The sequence below is a fragment of the Chrysemys picta genome, chromosome 9 (genome assembly GCF_011386835.1).
Source record: "Chrysemys picta bellii isolate R12L10 chromosome 9, ASM1138683v2, whole genome shotgun sequence".
In the NCBI taxonomy this organism is placed as follows: Eukaryota; Metazoa; Chordata; order Testudines; family Emydidae; genus Chrysemys; species Chrysemys picta.
The window spans coordinates 95,040,598-95,060,994 of NC_088799.1; the positions used below are offsets into that span (position 1 = coordinate 95,040,598).

The 20,397-nt window shown below is 38.4% G+C and overlaps 1 protein-coding gene across 5 annotated transcripts in view; it reads right to left on the bottom strand.

The window, feature by feature from the left end:
• AFF2 (ALF transcription elongation factor 2) overlaps positions 1–20,397 on the bottom strand; it is a 392,067-nt gene that overhangs the window by 275,181 nt on the left and 96,489 nt on the right. For 4 of the 5 annotated variants that reach the window (XR_010590298.1, XR_006174660.2, XM_024106004.3 and 1 more), the window contains exons 2-3: positions 9,786–9,906; positions 759–1,649 (exon numbers count right to left, since the gene is read on the bottom strand). Coding sequence is in view for 3 of the 5 variants with exons in the window: in XM_024106004.3 (XP_023961772.2) it covers positions 759–1,649; positions 9,786–9,906 (1,012 nt within the window). In the remaining 2 variants the exon portion in view is untranslated. Of the gene's footprint in view, positions 1–758; positions 1,650–8,389; positions 8,507–9,785; positions 9,907–20,397 lie in introns of those variants that run through there. The other variant, XM_042851122.2, reaches the window with a different exon arrangement.

Genomic DNA, 20,397 nt, shown 5'->3' on the forward strand with positions numbered 1-20,397 from the left:
AGAAATTTATATCAGTACAAATGCGTCAGTTGGTACCCTTGCAATACAGCTGTGCTTGAAGTGTCCAGGAAAGAAATAAGAGCTAATTATAACTTTAATCACAGGACTGTTGTAACAGACCAGCAACACAAAACTCAACAATTTAAGTTCTTGGTGCCAGGAATTGGCATTGAATCCCAATGCTAAGTGCTATTGAAAAATGCATGAAGACTTAACGGGATACATTTTCAAAAGTGTTTCTCACAGTTTAAGCCACATTAATTCCATTAAAGTCAATGGGAAATGAGCAATGAAAAGGTACCTCTTATTGTTAGCTGTTCTGTACCACTGGTATTAAAGGGATCAAGGCTTTTCCAAGTTTATTTTAGGTTTTTTTTCTCCTTTGTCACAGTGCATAACAGTATTCTTGAAATCAGATTAATTCCAAAATAAATCTGCAAAACTGTGAACAATGCAGCTGAATTAAGGTATATTAGAGTGCTGGATCTGGCCTTTTACTGTTAGTGTGACACAACCAAAGATAGCATTCCATCCTTTGATTTTAAAACTTGATGTATCATGACTTACTAGGTTGTCACAACAATCCTTGCCAAAAGAAAATATAACCATGCATTTTCTAGAAAAGGGGTGTGTTTTCAGATCACAATTTCAGGAACTGGAACTTTATATTTAAATAAACAGACATACGCTATGTTAAATACTCCTCGGGTCAGATCTGTTAAGATTCTAGAAAAAAGTGGACTAAGAAAATGACTTACCTCACTAGCTTGAGGGATGGTAAGCTTTGGTAATTTATTCTTAGAACTGGGTGCATTAGCTTTTCCTTCCAACAGTGTTCCAAATGATTGATTTCCATATCCACTCTCAATTTCTATTGGAGGTTTCAGTTCAGGTGAGTCATTAGGTACTTGGTCCTGACCATCCATAGGCCTTACGTAAGCTGTAGGCTTTTGCTGGACCATGCTAGTTTTACAGTGCAGTCCTGGTGGGAAACTCTGGGTTGAGAGACCATTGTTTGCAGATAACAAAGATGTAGAAGGAAGTGGAGATCCAGGACCGTGCCCTACAAACTCAAGTTCTACAGGTGACTTGGAATGACTGTTTTCTTTATAAGAATGTTCTCCAGTTGTTGATTTGGAATGATTGTGCCTCCGTGAATGTGAAGATGATGCAGCCGGGTTTGCTTCCTCAGCGCCTCCATTTTTATGTTGCTCACTCTGACAGCTGTAGAGATCGTCGTACCTGCCTTGAGGCTGGTCATGTGAAGAGCTATGCTTTGTCCTACTCTGTTGACTACTGGGTTGGCTTGGCTGTGCACCATTAGAGTTGTGACCACCACGTGACCAATCTGTCCTGGATTTCCTGCTGCTCTGGTGACTGTGTAGCAAAGTAGAATTTGATGACAGTGAAGAAGGTGGGGGCATTGACGTTGACGAGTGACCGCTGATCTGGTGAGACGGGATCATCCTGTTTCTCTGTTCTGGAAAAAAGTTCTGTTCATTTTTGTCAACGGGAGTCTGTGGTACAGAATTCTTTGGGATTCCTACAAGGTGGCTCTGGTTAGAATGGTTGGTTAACAAGTCCTTCATTTCATCATAGTTTCCCAATGTGTTTTGGACACGGTTAGCAAGGGCATCGCCTTTATTTGTCTAAAATACCAAAAAGACACAGGGAAAAGAGTGAGTAAATTCCTGGTTGTGAAGTTACTGCTTGGAATGGTTGTCTTAGGAAACAATGGCAAATGTTAGCTACTTAATAGTATCATGCTGACATTTAATTTAATTTCAATTACATTTTGCATATGTTATGTAAGAAAAACTCATCAATAACTGTGTTCAAAGAACCTCTTGGAACTAGTTTGCATGAGTAACATTTATATACTGCTTCCTTTTTTCTTAAATCTGTTCTCAGAGAAATATTTAAATTACATCAGTTACGGATGTTATGAGCAAAATAGTCTGGTTTTATGTCAGATAAGTTGGGCTTGTACAGTTTATATTCTGCAAAATGTGAATGTACAATTACTGGTTATTGAGTATTTGAATTAAAATCAAACATTTTATTTAAATATGTTATTGCTATAAACCAGGCTAAAACGACAATAAATATAAAGGAGCTAAATTCATCCCATGTGTAACTTCAATGATTCCTTTATACTAGGCTCAGTTTGGCCCAATATACCTAATAGTTGAGATCTAGAAAACATACTGCTTCCAACTAGTGAATTAACTGCTACTAAAAGAGTGTTCCAAAGATGTTGTACTAACGGAGTATGTGATTTCTATATTCTGAAGCACCAGGATGCCTCTATTGGCTTAGAGTGTGGTGTGTTTATGAATCAGTCACTCACACTGCTTTTCTTCAAATCTCAGTAATCATTAAGTAAGTTCTGATTCATCTATGTTTTACTACTATTATTTTTCTTTCTGAAGTGGTTTTTACTCTGCTACATGGAATATACTGGGTAAACAAGCTGAAGGGTTATAATTGATATGCAGTTAACTTCATTTTCCTTTTTGTTTTTAAAAAAAGTCAACCAACATGGAACCAACAAACGCAGTCCTATTATAACCCTTTGTGTTCCACTGAAATGACCAGCACTGCATTAAAACAGCCTATTCCCTATACACTCGTTACTTTATCAGACTCAAGAGGTGAGAAACACTGCTTTCAAAACTATAGTTCCTGTCCAAGAATATGCTGAACTTCTACAATCTGGAAGCAGAGTTTGAAGCTACAATACATGTGAGGTAGGGCTTGATACTTCATATAATCTCTCTCAAAGCATGCTCATACTTCAAGTTAAGTCTCCCTTTCCTCTGAAAGGCTGAGCAAAAGAATGAAGATAGAAAATTCATGCATCGATTCCTCTTGGAATATCTGCTTAGATTTCCAATGCTCAGCTAGACTATAGAGGAGAGAAATGTTGCAAAAAGATTTTTTTTCTTGGTACTTTTCATGCAGTATAAAACATTGGGGAAAAAAGATAATAAATGCTGATTTTCTCCAGCTCAACTCGCAGGAATTGTAATGTATATCACCACTGCGCTGAGACAGAGATTTAAATGTTAACTGTTCAGTATTGTTCTCATCTGTATAAGTGCTTCTAACCGAGATGGTTAATAGTTACAGTTGTGCAGGACTAGGAATCACTTTTGTTCACTAAAAGTTCCTAGGTTGGTCATTTTAGTGGCAAAAAACTATATTCAAGCTAAGCCAAGAATAACCTCTTTGTATATGAGCAGTTTCCTTCCACTGAGTTGCACAATGTGCCATTTGGGCCACAGCCAAAACCAGACTCTCCGTTCAACCCCCAAAATTAAAACAAGGAGATTCCATTGTGCTTAAGGGCACAGCAGGAATTATGATGCAAGCCTTAAACACTTACATACTTGTGCTGTTTCCTCCTTCCCCACCAAACTTTTTAACTCTTTGAGCCACAGCCCACGTGATGGCTAAGTATCTAGAAAGTCCAGAACCACTCGCTTTCATCAGCGTTTTGGTTACATTTTCAATTTTCACTTAACTTACTATCCATAAAGTAAAGGAGAAAAGTAAAAAGAGTACCAGGAACACATTATTGCACTGTAACATTTTAATATCACAGCAGCACATAAAAGAGCTTCTTCTCTAAGCCTTCACAGAGAGACTCAATATTTTAATTTTAATACATGGATTTTCAATCATTTTTACTGTTAGAGGTATCTGACTCTCAGGTTTTTTTTAAAACATGTCACCTAATGCTAAATGTCATTTCACTTAACACTAGCTCTCTGTTTTATGCAAAATGTTCACATCCTTCGGGATGAAAGGCACTTTATAAATGTAAGATATTATTATTTGTAGTCATTTTCTGGGAGTATTAATGAAAAAAACCCTTTTCTGAAAAGCACAGAGATAATTAATTTAAACCTCCTGAGCCTATTTTAAAACTCTCTCAGACCCTGATCCGATGCTTACTGAAGTCAGTGGAAAGATTATCAGTGGCTTCAATGGGTTTTGGATCAGGCCCTCAAAACATAAATACCTCTGCCAATACAGAGATGATCCACTGTCGCTTGAAATACAGGAAAACACAAATAGAAAATGCACCCCTAGGGCCAAATTCTCCTCATTGTGTGACCTCATTGAAGTCAAGGAGGGGCATTGTGTGTAATTCAGGGCAGAATCTAGACTTAAGTCTTGACACATATCAGTAATATTTTTATTTTCTCAACAGATTTAGCATTCTTATTGAAAAGCAGGGTATGCCTGGTCAGTCTTGCTACAAGCACTACAAAAATGAAATTAACTATTTCTGGCCATTACATGTTACCTTCAGGTTGGGGACATTTTTAACACCCTCTTCTGGATAATCCACCGATTTCTTAAAGGAAACTTCTGTACTCTGTTTTCTGAGCAACCAGTTGAACTGCGGTTTTGCCACCATTAAGGAAACGTATCTTCTGAGTATTCCAAGACATAAATTATATATGTGGTTTGTGATTCAAGACTAGCAGTACTTCCCCCCCTTTCTAGCCTCTCATTAATTTAGGAAATGCACACCTTTCTATATTTGGCTGAATTGCTTCAAAAAAAATCAGAAATAAAATCCTATTGAAAGGCTAATTTGCTCACTAGCTATTGCATTATGGTTCTACAAAGAACACAACTAATGCATTCGGACTTATGGGCCCAATTAATATTGGTTTTGTGACAATTTCTATGAAATCCTGAGGTTTCATAATTCATTCATTTTCTCATGCCTCCCAGCATAACTAACCTCTATGGACTAGAAGGTGAGATACTTTATGCTATGCTTGAATATAGTGAAGGGGCAATACCTAAAAAAGATTTAACATTCTCCAAAGACTCATGCAAAAGTGAATTCTTTCAATTGGGTCCTATTTCTCCAGTTGAACTATTCCAAGGCAAATCCTCAAAAAAAATACAGATCACTCCTCAGACAGTGTGTCTATAAAATACTAATATCCAAACCTATTTATCAATGCAAAACATTAAAGGGTATCTCTAGTAAACCTGGAGCCTCTGCCAGGAAAATTCCTACACTGCTGATTCAAGCAATTGCAGACATGAGACCTCAGGCTGTGATCTGGTCAACTCTGACAAATTAAGCAGTACCAGTGTTTGAAAGGGAGACCTCTAGAAAGCTCAGATGATCCATAACTGGCAATAGGCAGTGCTCATACCTCTTTGTCCATGCTGGCCAAAATTGTGGTAGACAGCACAATATTTTTGAAAGTGCTGTTTTCTGCATTAGACTCTGGCACATAAAAAGAACATCTTTCTAAATACACACTAAAAATTACATCTACACACACACACAGGGACCTATGAAAAGTAGATAAGATAGAAATACATAATAAGGGGGCAGGTGATTAGGCAGACTCTCCATAAGTATATGAGTGATGGTGATAGCCATATAATTAATGGCAGAGAGCCACATGTTGCACTTCTGCCCACAAATCTACGTCTCCCCGGATTATTTTGTTTGCAGTGTTGTTTGTCGGCAGGTTGGTCTCAGGACATGAGAGAGCCAAGATGGGTGAAGTAATATCTTTTGTGGACCAACTTCTACTGGTGAAAGAGACAAGTTTTGAGCTTCACAGAGTTCTCCTTCAGGCTACTTCAGCCCAGGCCCGAAGAAAGCTCTATGGAGCTCGAAAGCTTGTTACTTTTATCAACAGAAGTTGGTCCAGTAAAAGATATTACCTCACCCACCTTGTCTCTCTGGGCTATTTGTAACATTCCAAACTCATACAAAGTAGCACTGGGAGCAGCCCCATCCCATAGTTCCCCATTTTGGGTTAAATGCTGCAGTGAGTGGGGAAGGGTGGGTGTGCAGAACACATATATTAGAACAGGGAACCAACGAGATGGAGAGAGATGTTTTCTATTTCTCAGATTCTCTTCTCCCCACTTCCACTTCCCTTCATCCCCTTCCCTCTGTGGTCCTTTGGAAATTCATGGGCCAGATCTTTAGTTGATGTAAATCAGCATGGCTCCATTAACTTTATTGACTTTGCTAATTGAGGATCTGACCCCATGGTTGGTGAAAGGTCACTCCATTTGCACTTGATGGGTACTTTTTCTTTCCCCTTCCTCTGCACACCTAATTATGGGTCTGCTTGCTTCTTGCTGGCAGCTTTATTTATTTTGGACAAGTGGCATTGCCCCCCTTGTTATGGATACAGGAGAATGGACTATATTCTGATCTCAGTGACATCAGAGAAAATCTGGAGTAATTTACAGCAATGCGACTGAAATCAGAATTTGGTCTGACTGGAAAAGAAACAAATCCATTCCCAAATCCCTCTTGCTTCTCCTACACACACATTAAATGTACACAGGGTTTATCAGTGAATACAATTTCAGTATGTCAAAATGTTGGAAAAGAAGCCCAGATACGCTCTCTTTGGATGCTACTGTCATTGGTAGGAACCAGAGCAGTCTAAGTGGGTGCACTTTGCACTATTCTTGCTGGATACACAAGGCCTAATTCTCATTTACATCAAGGAGCCTTTGCACCTGGCAATGTAAAGAGGCTTTAAAGGGGGCATAAGTTACATTTACACTCAATTTAAGGCCGGCTTACATTGCTCTTTCATAAACATGAATCGGGCCCAGAGTTCACTCTCTGCACTTGCTTTGTAACATAAACCACAACTCAGTCTTTAAGGGCCAAATCCAACCCCCATTTGTTATCAGTTAAATTTCCACTAACATTAATGGAACCTGGATTGGGCCCTTAATAGCACAATCCTGTAAAGGAAATAACAGGCAACCTCTTTGTTCTTAATTCCTCCTGACGTAAAAATCAAGACAAAATGGGTGGAGTTTATTATATATATAGTTAATATTAAAGATATATATAAATAGTCTTAATTTTCCTTGCTTCTGTGGATTTAAAGCAGATCAATAATCACACACAAAAATAATAGTTTTAAACAATTTATTTATACACATCAATTTTTACACTAATTTGTATGCTGTTGTAAGAGAGTATAATTCTAAAGAAGTTGTATTCAAGAGTTCACCTTGTAAAACGGGTGATGATAGATATTTTTGAAAGTAATATATCTATTCTTTAAAGACTATTACAGAAATGATTTAGATTTTAAATGTAGGTGTTGTGTACTCAACTGTCCAATTCTGAGCAAGCGGACATAAATTTCAAAAATGTATGGACTATTTTAGAAATTTAAAACACATCTTTCTGAGAGCACAGTAGATATTAAGAATGGTTTTGAAGTGTATAATTTTTAATTCTCATGGATGAAAATTCTGTATTATTTTGTTAGTTAAGTTAATTTTGGGTAAATTCTCCACCCAATCCATTGTTTCAAAATGAACGGGAGGAGGAAGACAAAAAAAAAAAAAAAAATCTTGACAATGATGACAATATATTTTCAGAACGCCAACTCAAAAACCAGACTCCTTGCTAGAAAATAAATCAGCATTTATAGGACCTTTCTCTTTGACAAAACGTGTTATTTAACTCAAACACACAGTACATCCTTGATGAAAAAACTGCTCCCACAAATTCTATGAGGTCAATAAGCATTTTCATAAAGCTGCAATCTCTTACTTGCACATTTCCATAATCCTTTATTAAAAATCTGGAGTTATTTCGCTAAATTTGGAAATTATTTCAAAGATCCATATTGTTTCATTTTTCATTAGGCTTCTATCTATTTCATCCCATAAACTCCAGTGCTGTGTCTTATTATCATTCTTTAAAGTGTAGCTTAACTAGGTGGGGGCAGAAGGCCAGGACTAAAAACATTTCTAAGAGGAGTAATAATGACACTCTATCTCCAGATCAACCTGAGCATGGTGTTGGTGGCTGTGACACACAGAAGGTCAGAGTAGATAATCTGGTGAGCCCTTCTGGCCTTAAACTCTCTGACTCTATTAAAACCTTTTTTTTTTTTGCTTCATTACACCAAGTGCAGTGAACGTGTCAAGTTTCTTCTTCATCTAAGTGATGTAATATATCAGTCATGACTACACGCAAATAATCGAGAGATGGGGAAGGGCTCTATCACATTGCTACATGTAGTAAAATTGTTCCCCCCACATACTTGCATTTTCTTGGTAAATTAACATCACAACACTTGGCTTTCCCTCTCGCACACAGAACATTTTATATAGAGAGGCCTAGATTCCACAAATATTTATGTACAAGCATTAACTTTAAGCATATGAATTGAAACAAATTAAGCACATGCATAAGTGTTGGCAGTATCAGGGCCATATTTGTTATCTCTCATGAACATAATCTGTGCATACTGGGGGAGATAATATAGTAGTTAGAAATGATCCACTAAGGTCATTTGGAACATTATAAATACTACCTTTAAAATGAGCCACTGTACAGTCAACCCACCTTAGAACTCAGTTGTGATTTGTTTTTGTTTTTTAATTTGGGATACTCATTTCAGACCTTTGCAATCAGTATCCCATTATTGGAAGAGCTACTAGATATCGAATTCAGCTGCAATAAACCAAAAGCTGTGAAATACAAAAGAAAAGATTAACTAGCTGCTGGAAACCCATCCAAATCAAAAGCATGTAGAACCACTGTGTGGTATAGTCCCTTTTTATTCCTACAGGATGTCATATTTCAGTAGAAGATATAGTTGAATTCAGTAATTCAAAGTAACCACAATGGATTAGGTTCTGCTACCCTTACTGACATTGAATGGATCCATAGCTCTTGCAAACACTTGCACGCACGCTTAACTCTGCTCCCACGTGTAGTCTCATTGAAATCAAGGGACCTATTCACATTCTTAGAATTAAGAATATGGACTGGGGCCTTACTTTGCAAGGAGTCTCTCCGAAATCAATGTGTAGTAAATGCGAACTCCACGTGAGAAAGGGGGTGGCCCAACATAAAATATCACACTGTAGTTTGCCAGATTAGATTTTAACCAGTAAACTGACCCCAATTGGTTGAAACAGTCTTCCAACCTATAATTATGAACCACCACTTCATAACGATGCTAGTCTTTCCCCCTTACTGGTGATTTGCAATGAGTACTCATCCTCCCTACAGCTGCTAACAATATAAAATGGAATGCTAACGTGGTGGCCTTTCAATGGATGTCACTGATTGGGAAGAGAAAGTGACATGTACATTTACATTCTGATGAACCCATCAGGGGATGCCTGGCTAAAAATCAAAGCAGCAGAAATAATCAAGGGGGGCATCCCCTGGTGATGAAATTCTCAGGCAGCAAAGCTCCTTAGAGAGAATAAGTCTCATCGTAAGTCTCTTTGATATCCTTGTTATGCTCCCCAAAGAATTCAAACAGACATTCTCCCCGAACACTTCTTTGGACAATTATTATTGTGAAGGGAGAGCTTCCGGGCTCATAATTAAACGAAGAGATTCTGGTTTGAACAATTCAAGTATATTTTCCTCTTTAAAAATAAAGAGATTAAATGTCAGTTTTGGAGTTAGGAAAACCTAAGTAAAGATTCCTTTGGAGAGCAATATATTGAGGGAGTATGCGGAGTGTTCAGAGAAGGGAATATGAATCCAGACTCCTTGTTTCAATCCCTGGTTTTGTCACCAAAATGCTGTATAACGTTGGCCATGTTACTTAACCTGACTGTGCTTCAATTTACTAATTTCAATGGTCTAACTATCTGTAGAGTCAGACAATCAAGATCAACATAATACTTCTCTTCCTCAGAGGTGAGGCTTAGTTAATATTTGCAAAATGCATTCAGATGAAAGACACTCTAAAAGTGTAAAATATTATATAGCCATTTACCTTGTAGGGTTCCCCAAAGAGATTAAAACCTGAAGCAAAGAGATCTTCATCTTGCTGGACTTCTTGATTTCTTCGCTCCCATTCTTTCCTTTTAAGTGCACTCCGGTCTTGCTCATAGTGACTGAAAAAGAGGATAAGACAAAAAGACAAAATTATTTCCCCCATAAATCAGTTAAACATTCATTGTTACCAATATTAGGAACAAAACACTGGAAACAGTGCAATTCAAGCTGATGACTTTGAAAGAAAGTAAAATCCATCCAACAGTTTTCCCAAATGTAAATCTGGGATCATAGGACCATACTAAATACAGCTATTTAGCCCAGCACCAGATATCACAGAATTTGTCCCAAAGAGAAATCCCAGCATACACACCTAAACACACTTAAAATCTGCCTTCACTACACTAGGACACCCCAAGAGAAAAACAGACCACATCATGGAACGAGCCATGCAACTACCTTGGAAGAACCTTCTCCAGTACCACCCCACACTAGAACCCCAAAGGAGTATCATCAAAAAGTTACAACTCAGACTTGATGGTGGATCACATCCTGAAATAAATCTTTCCCAACCCCGCCCTTTCTTGCCTTCAAACAAGCCCCCAATTTAACCAAGTTCATCATCAGAAGCAAGCTCCCCACAGTCCAACTCAAAGTGCCACCAGACTCTGCCAGAACAACAGATAAAAAATCTGTAGACTGCTACAATGATCTATATCCCTCAGAACACACCTTTCAAGATCCGTGTCTTCTACACATGCCTACCACTGTGGTGTACCTCATCCAGTGCATCAAATGCTCCAACAATAAGTATGTGGGTGAAACCAGACAATCACTACTCTCTGAAATGAACTCTCACAGAAAAAATGATAGAAGATAAAAGCACCCTATCACCCATGGGTGAGCGTCTTCAAAGGAAACCTATGCAACACTCTGAAAGATGAGCCTGGAAACAAATTCCTAACTCTGCTGGGCACTGAAAACCATGGACTCAGTAAAAGACACCAGATTTATGGTCATTACAGCTATTTGCAACACACCCTACTGTCTGCTTACCCTTAACTGCCCACTTCATTTTAAGTGGTCTTCTACAGCATATGTGAACTTCGTATGCTTAATCTGTCCCATTTTATATCTAGTTTAGACACTCTGGTTACCTTCTCCAGACCTGAAAAAGAGCTCTGCAAAGCTGGAAAGCTTATCTTTTCCACCAACAGAAGTTGGTCCAATAAAAGATATTACCTCACCCACCATGTCTCTAAATAGAACTAATCATTCTAAAATTAAAAAAACACACAAAATCTGCCATTTCCAGATGGTGCTTTCTGCCAGAAAAAAAAATTCAGTACAACTTGTCTCTAAGTGTGCATGTATAAATATGTAGGCATGCTGTGTGCCTACATGTACATATACACACACACACAGAATATACCTATATGGAGAAGCAACTATGAAGTCAACCAGGCATAGTGACATCTTCAGTTCCCTTTAACTGTGTAACATTTGCCTACATCACAACATTCTACTGCAGCCAAGTGTGATTCAGAACAACTATTTCAATCCCGCATACTCGTTAACATTTAGTTGTGGGCATAGGTAGGCTGGACCACTCATGCATTCCTAGAATACTGGACATTCCAGTACTTCCTGAAATGGTATAGGCCCACTCTGATGGGATGACCCTGCCCCTGCATACAAGGTCCTGCTGCATGGAGGATGCCATTTTGAAGAGCGTGTCACTCTGCCCCCACTGGCTTGACCTCAGAGGTATGCTGCATGCGATATCACACTGATGGGGCAAAGCGGCTTGCTGTTCAAAATGGTGTCCTCGTATGATACCCGACAAAACCACGTCCGATTCTGTCTCAATATCGGACTGGGGCCAAACCACCCAAAAAAGAGGACTGCCCATCTTAAACTGGGGTGAACGGCCAGCTTAGCCCTAGGGGGTGATTAAAAAATGCTTCACGTAGTGCTGTTCTGAAGGGAAGGACGTTAGGTTAGTCGACTTTCACAGCAGATAATTCTGCACACAAGCAAATAAACAAAAAAGGTCTATTGCCTCAGAGTAGTGATAGCAAGACGTCAGTTATCTTTATGTCAGCTCACTATGTGCACCTGCCAGACCTAGATGACAAGCTGAGAGATCACATCTACTTCTCTGATGAACAGGACTGAAGTACTTTGGTCTCTTGTCTTTGCAAACTACTTCCTGCTCCTCTGAGGGAAAAGATGTAATTAAAACACTGAAGAGGGGGGAAAAAAAAGAAGAGAAGAGATGCATGTTTCCACTTGCATTGACAACCCCCCATGTGACAAGCATTAAGGGACACTTCTGTGCTTTCAACCCCTATTTGATTTGTTATAAGACTTTTGGCTCTATTTTGTGTCAGCTAATTAGCTACAAATTCCAGATGACAATTTGAATAGCAGATTGAGTATGCACACTGACGTTAGCTGTTGTGAGAAATATTTGCCTGCTAGATTTTATATATACATGCCTACACACGAGCACACTTATGTAACGGAGAATAGTGAATTCTGATATCCTGATGAGAATGAATTTAATCTCCATAGAGCTCTACTGCACTTGGAAGATAACCAAATATCTACAACTTTTGCCTTTTTAGCTCAGCGTGATGTTGTATTGGAAGCTTCACATGGAGAGATATAATGAGGAATGAACCGCACAGTGATGAGGCTTTGACAGTGTATAAAGTCACTGATTTCTGAGTGAAACCACAATTACTAATTTGAAGCACCAGCTAATTAAAACCACAGCTATGTATTTAGCCTCTTGTTATACCTACTGCAGTTTATAATTATGAGGACCTCTTTATCTACTCAATTAAAGTTCTTATGATTCAGGCAGGTTGTGTTTGAACCTGCAAGACCCACAGAGACTGCAGGCAAGCATATGTCTATCTCCTGATGATTCCATGTATCCTTAGACTTGCATCCTTGTTTTCATACAGGGAGGAGAAAAAAAAAAGACAGACTAATGCCACAAAGACAATCTTGAAATCAGAAATATGAATTAATAATCGGTTTGAGCAACTCAAGATCATTCATGCTTGGAATGAATAGGCTTGAGTATAGTTTATTAGCAGGATGTAAAGCCACCTAAGTATGTGAGGGTGAGTTAAACTAGATTTTCATTGCTACTTCCCATTTTCAGGTTGGAAACTCAAATGCAACATCATTTTATTTAGTTCGTTTTACAACACATTCTGCCATAATGATATCACTACCTTGGGATCATTTGCTAGTGTAAAGTTATAGGACAGTACTAGAGTCAATGCTACTATTGAATTCTTGTAGAAATTATAGCATTATTTACTAATTTATTGAGGAAAACTAAAGGAAATTAAATTACTATACCAAAGCCACTTACTGTATTATTATTGCTAGCTACAAGCTAGATTGTGGCAGACTATACATCCACAGAGACATAACGGGAAGAAAGAATCCTCACTGCACCCCTTCACGGGCTATCTGGACCTTGGGTCCACATATGTGGGAGTAAGTGGGTGCTATACACTTGCTGCTGCTCACTCTGGGGCAGGTGGGTAGAAACAGGGTGGAGTCTTGGCTCCACTCTGCTCCACAATCACCTTGGAAAAATGTAGCTGAGTCTGTGTGGGTGAGGGTGGGGAGTATTGTAATTTTCTACTTGTATAGACCATTTAGAAATTTCAACCCCATACTCACCCCCAAAGCAAGGGGGGGAACAGTGCCTTAGAAAAGTGTTTCTGAGGCTAGGTCTACACTAGAGGGGGGGGATCAATTTAAGATACGCAAATTCAACTACGGGAATAGCGTAGCTGAATTCGACGTATCCTATTCGACTTACCCTGCTGTGAGGACGGCGGCAAATCAACCGCCGCAGCTCCCCCGTCGACGGCGCTTACTCCTCCTGACGAGGTGGGAGTTCGCGGGTCGATTGGGGGATCGATTTATCCATCTAGATGAGACGCGATAAATCAATCCCCGCGAGATCGATTTCTACCCGCCGATCCGGGCGGGTAGTGTAGACTAGCCCTAAGAAACAATGCCTCTTGGAGTAACGCAGTTTACATATCAACCCACACTCAGGGCTGTTCCTAAAGGCACAGTATAGTATTAGAACTACAGCTTGCTTATCTTATTCATGAAAGACATGTCCACTGACTCCAATAGCAAGTTTTGTCTCAGAACTGCAAGATTGGGTCATAGAATGATAGTATCCCCAAGGAAGGGATCTCGAGACGTCTTCTAATCCAGTCCCTTACACTCAAGGCAGGACGAGGTATTGTCAGCAGTGTACTATTTTCTTTAGCAAACCTTTATGACACTATGGGCCCATTCTTTGTCCATTAATGTCCTCCACAAGCAGAGATGACCCATGCCTGCCAATAGTGGGGGGCAGAGTGAGGGCATCCGGCTCAGTCCATGCGAGCATGCTCAGTACAAGCCAAGCAGCAAATCGAGGATGTGACCCCACTTAATCCCCCCACGCATCGCCTCTGTCCATAATACTTACCACTGAAGTCAGTGGAAGCAGGATGACACTCCAAGAGTCACCCTTACTTATGTGAGAAATCCCATTGAATTCAAAGTAAAAATTATTTATTTGGGTGACTTGGGGTGGCACTATCAGGATTTTAGAGGCTTACAAATGACAGCAACTCTGGCCATAGTCTGTGGTAGAGCTGTAGGGTAAAATCTTGCCTCACTGACGTCAATGGGAGTTCTGCCATTGACTTCAACTGGGTCAAGATTTCACCCTTAATGTGAAAATACATTACTAATTTAGGCTTAGATATCTGAAAGCTGTGTCCTTCCGCAAGCACACAAACTGTTCAGAACCCTGAAAGGAATCATTATACTATATTATATCTGAGCAAAAGAGTAACTGTGGCATTTTAAGACTAGTTAATACATTTTATGAATCTCAATAAAATGGTTTATTCTGCTTGATGGTGGTTATGTTACTAAGGCAAAATGATGAAACAGCATTAATTTAATGTGGCACAATTTCTTTAAAATTAATTAACTTTAATTAATATAGTATTTACTATATTAACTATGTTTACAAAGGTAAATAATTCAGGGTTTTTCTACCAAACACGTTAAGATATTTCTCTTTTAGCAGATGTCCTCATGCAACCAGAAAAAATACATATTTAATTCACCCAAGAGACAAGCACAAGGCAGAAGCTCACTCCCGGGGGCCCTGATGATGTTTACAAACTATTCCACTGTGCTGGTACATTTTATGACATCAGAAGAACCTCAAGTGAATTGCTGCCTTCTACACCATTTGCAAATATCTATATTTATCACACGTTCTGCAGTTCCAAGCACTGTTATTTAAAACAAAAATTAAAGTTAATTTTGAATTCTCCACTCACACTATGACATAAAAGCCTCAAGTATTTCCCAGCATGTAACGCATCTACACACTAGGAAGTGGTTGCTTAGCCATTTAGGTCAATGACTTATTTCTCTGCACATTTATTTTTGTTGCCGAAATGCTCAGCACTAAACTAACTCTGCATTGCACATTAACTACAGAAAGCCACAGATTTAACTTTAAAATGTACACAGATTAGAACAAGAATGAGGTCAGCCTTCCCCTTATCCAAAGAGTGACACTATGATTGGCTCTTAAGGTCATGGTGCACTGAGCACTGAGCCCGATGTTATCTCTGAACTCTCAATACAGCCTGATGAAACCTTTTTATAGCTTTTCTCCTCCAGGCTTTTTTTTTAAAAAAAAAGAACGAGTGCTGTAGGAAACTCCTCTACACAATTGTTGGGTGAAGGTCTCAAACAAAACTACTTGTAATAGCCTACTGTAGCAAACCTGCATAAAAGGAAATGGAACTGCATTTGACTCATATGCCACAAGCAAGGTCACAGCTTGCTTACTCTATTTGCACCAGTCTTAGGAAGACTTGGTGGGCTCTGCTTTAGATTCCTGAGGTTTCAGATACTGCCTTGGTGGTAGCCTCTTTTCAGATGCTAAAATAAGGGAGTTAGAAGAAAACTTCACACACAAAGATCCAATATTTTGGGTGAATCAGGGCTTAAATGCAGCTGCTGCTGATAATGATAACCCTTAGATTTATATAAACACACCACTTTTATTATTAATTTGATTACAGATTTCTCTTACTAGATTATCTATTTATGAGATTAATAACTGAACTGGAATGAACAGGTTCAAACAGAATGAGACACGTTCCCTCCCCAAAAAAACTTACAAACTAAGGTAGGCAAAACAATCCAATGACACAAAAGTCTAAGTAAAGGAAGTATGACTATATTCTTAGTGAAGAGTAAATGGTAGGAAGGATTCCTGGAAGAAACAAGTTATAAAAAGTTATGTGAAAGGCACAGACAGGATTTTAAGGATGGATTTTCCAGCAGAAAATGGGATGCTATTCCAAGCTTTGGGACACCAAGAATGAAGTCATGACGCTAGAAGTGGGAAAAAATGGCAAAAGACTGGGAGAGCATAAACGGAGAAAAAAAGAGGAGGATACAATGGGAAGAGAGATGTAGGGGATATGTAACATTACCTAGGGTCTAGTAGGTGAGAAAGAGCTTGAATTCAACACAGTAAGGGAAAGAAAGCCAATGAAAGGTTCAAGGAAGAGGAAGATGCTATCTGAGTAACATAAAAAAATGGCCCAGGTACTCAGCTGGTGTACATTGGCACAACTTTACTGAAATTAAGGACGTTACATCAACTTACATCAGCTCTGGCTCAACAATTTTTGCCATAGCACTTTGGGGAGAGGTGAGAAGTTGGCTGAGAGGGGAAGTTACAAAATCAAGGGAAAAGATGGCAAAGCGCCAATAAATGTTTTAGTATTGGGAGTGGAGAGTAAGAGTTGATTTTGGTGATCCACCCTTTACTCTCCCCCCCCCCCAAATACTGAAACCTTAAAACCTTTGTCCAACATGAATTAGCAAGAGAGTGGAATTTGGAGGAAGAGAGTAGAAAAAAGTGAGAGAAAGGATAAAAGACTGAAAGCTTTGGAGATGGAGAAGACAGCACCGTTATCAATTGTGAAAGTGAAAGGAGTTGACAAGGAAGATCTTTTCTTGATAGAGAGAGAGAGAGACTGAGTTGGAGAAGGATGTTTTAAAGGGAGATGACTAAGACAGCTGACGTGGCAATAGGGAGGGGTAGGGGTTGAGATACCGTGACGGGGATTCATTGGCAAAGATGTGGTAGCTGAAGCTATGGAAGTAGATGAGGTCTCTCAAAGAAGGGATGAGAAGGAGGAAAATGAAGACATTGAAGGACACCAACAGACAAGAGGGAGAGGGGAAGTCAAAGAATCACAAAAGGCAGAGGGAGCTCCCAGTGAGATAGAGAGAAACCAGAAGAAGAGGAGAGAGCGATCAACTGTCAAATGCAAGAATAAAAACAGAGGAGTGTTCCTTTGACTTAGCAAGGGAGAGGCCAGTAGGGAGCTTGGGGATAGCAGAAGCCAGATTTGGAAAGAATCAAGGAGAGCTGCAGAAAAGAAGTCTAGTCAGCAATAAAAGGCAACACCCTCAAGGACATCTGAATGGTGTTGCAGAGTTTTTACAGATATTCAATACAATAGCCAAATTTGAAAAGACATACTACAACTCTTTAGCATCCAGCCTCCTGACCCCTCAAATATAATTCTTTATCGGTTTTTCATTCTATCTTAAAAATATTGTGTACTGTTAAATTATGAAAGAATTCATTTGAACCAAATACTCATCCTCTGTGGAAACCAGAAGTAAACAGGGGGTTTCCAAAACAAGGCACGGAGAACAGTGAATTTAAAACTTTTCTATTTAAATAATGAAAGTACTTGTCCAAGGTTGCTGCTTCCTCATTCTGCCTTTAAGACATCAAGATACCATTCTTGTTTAGTTATGATCGGACATTATGGAGGTTGTTGGTGTATGCATCAAACACTTAGCACTCTGGCCCCAATCCATCACAGCACTTAAGTATGTGCTTAACTTTATGCATGTGAGTAGTCCAATTGAAGTCAACAAGACTCTGCATAAGAACTTTCCTTGACTGGAGCCAGCGCATTGGTAGTCTTCATTCGGGGTAAGTAAAAAAATATAAAACAAATAAAACTTTGAGGCACAGAGAGCAGTTCTCCCCTCTCAGTCCGTTGACCAGGGCTAATCCTGATTTACACCCGAATAAATGAAAATCAGGCCCAGGATTTTTATTTTCATTGCAATTTTGGCGTGAACACTGGACCAGGGAAATGGATTCAGTCAATAAGGTGATTACAAAAGCCAGACTTTAAAAAAAAATGCTTAGCTAAACACTCCTTCCTTACACATCAAAGGCTTCTACTACACTGTAAAATGATACATTTCACAAGCAAAATTACATTTTAAGCACTGACCAATCATGCCACACTGGAATATACTAATTAATTAAACAAAACAATTTATCGCATATCTTTCACATTCAAACATTTACTTTAATGCTGTGTTTTTTGAAGAATGAACACAACTTTTTTTTAAAAAAAGTATAATGTATCTATCACTGAGTTTCAAGATTAATGAAGTTATTTTTTTTAATGTTAGAATATTCTATCTTTGATGTTCAACAGCTATACAGAGAAACCCTCAAGATGGCCATTGGTTATCTCTTAATAATTTGCATTAAAAACCAATGTCATTCACTGTAGCACGTTTGATACAAAATACTGGAGATTAAAGTCTCTGTACAAAATAACCCCCAAGAGACCCATAGACAATTTGTGGAAATTAAAACCATGAGGTTAAAAACATAGCTAATATACATCACATTGTTATTTGTTTGTTTTCTTAAGCATGTAGAAAAATGTATTTTAGTTCAGTTTATGCTCATTTCAGTATTATGTAGCTTCAAACCTTTCCTCAACATGAATTTGGGAGGAACAAATTCTGGTACCTTTATAGTGAGGAATGTGTAGCAGAGATAAGCTCATGAATGGTAAGAAGTATAAAACAAGAGATGATGTTTCAAAGGGGAACATTTATTGTTTCCTGTATCATAGCGCATTGTCTCTTGATATGATTAGTTATCAGTCTGAGTTATCAAAAACTAGTATGAAATAAAGCATTTACGCAGTTATGCTTCATTGATGTCAGCTAGGGGAGCATGAAAATCTCCATGAAGTTGGGTAATTGATGTGTAAATCAGAGCTCAATCACTCTGTAATAGAAATGGTCCCACTGAAAATATGGTTGTTGAACACTATTGCACTGGGGTGAAAAAAATGAATGGAGTCAAGATAAGACTTATTTATTAAAAATGATAATAACTGGCAATTTGCACAATTTTCTCTTCCAGAGAGAAGTGCTGTCAGAAATATTTATATGCAAGCTACGGACCAATATATTCAGTTATCCTTATTTGGCAATAATTAACTGTTTCCGTTTTATTAAAATGCTCGGGGACATCGTTATGGATATTTAAAAAGCAAATTAAAAGAACACATTCATCCTTTGAAAGGCGACACATGTAAACGAAAGCAGTGATTGTAATTTGGTTAACAATGTGTGTTCAAGGTACATTTTGAATCGCTATTATAATCCTCTTGTCATTTCACATTTGCTATATGGCAAGCAGCAAGGCAAAAACTGAAAAATACTTCCAGCCAAGAAAAAAGAAAACCCAAGAAGAAACAAAAATCGTTACAATATAACTGCTACTGTGAAATTCATTAAATGACAAGGATCCACTAAAATATTTGTTAAATATAATACTTTCCCAAGATGCTTTATTTATTGAAGGATGTATCTGGTATTTAATACATCTAATAAGATAACATTAAGCCAGTATTATATTTTGTAAATTAAAACACATTAAAGCATCATTATAGACCTTCCCAGAAAGGCTCAACATCTAGTTAGTGCTTATTATACCAGACTGGTAAACTGTAACAAATTTATATATACATGTGTGAAATTCATCAGTGAGTCTTGGCACTAGATAAATTACATACAGGATAAAGGAGCTGGATTAGGAGGCTGTGTTAGATGGGTAACCTGCTGTGACTATAAGGGGACTCTGTCGCTGTGAGGGGGTAGACTAAGGATGGAATTTCAGCCTAAATTCTGAATTTCCTTGCTCTGTGAGATTAACAAAATGGGCCTATTTCATTTTTACAGTCATATTTTCTCCACTTATGTCTTTTGGGATGTCAAGTTCCTTCAGAACTGACATTATGACAATGAGCCCATTAAGGCTTAGCCAAGGTCTACATTATAATTCATATGCATTCAGAGAGTACACCCTAACAGCTTCTTAGCTGCCATTATACTTCAAATGCATATTAACAGCAGCATTCTATGCATTCGTATATTATGGATGCATAATATGGAATGTTGTTTAGCTGTGTTTTGTGTATTATACTTAATTTACATTTACAGCAAACACCGTATGGTGCCATGACTGCGTCTACTTGTGAATGTATCAGCAAATAGCATGTATCTGCATATTCCTGAGGCATAACGATCATTTGATGTAGTAAAATATCTTCTGAAAAAGTAGTTGCAATTGATTTTTAAATTTTGAATATCTCAACTGTATTTAGGGTGACCAGATGTACCAATTTTATAGG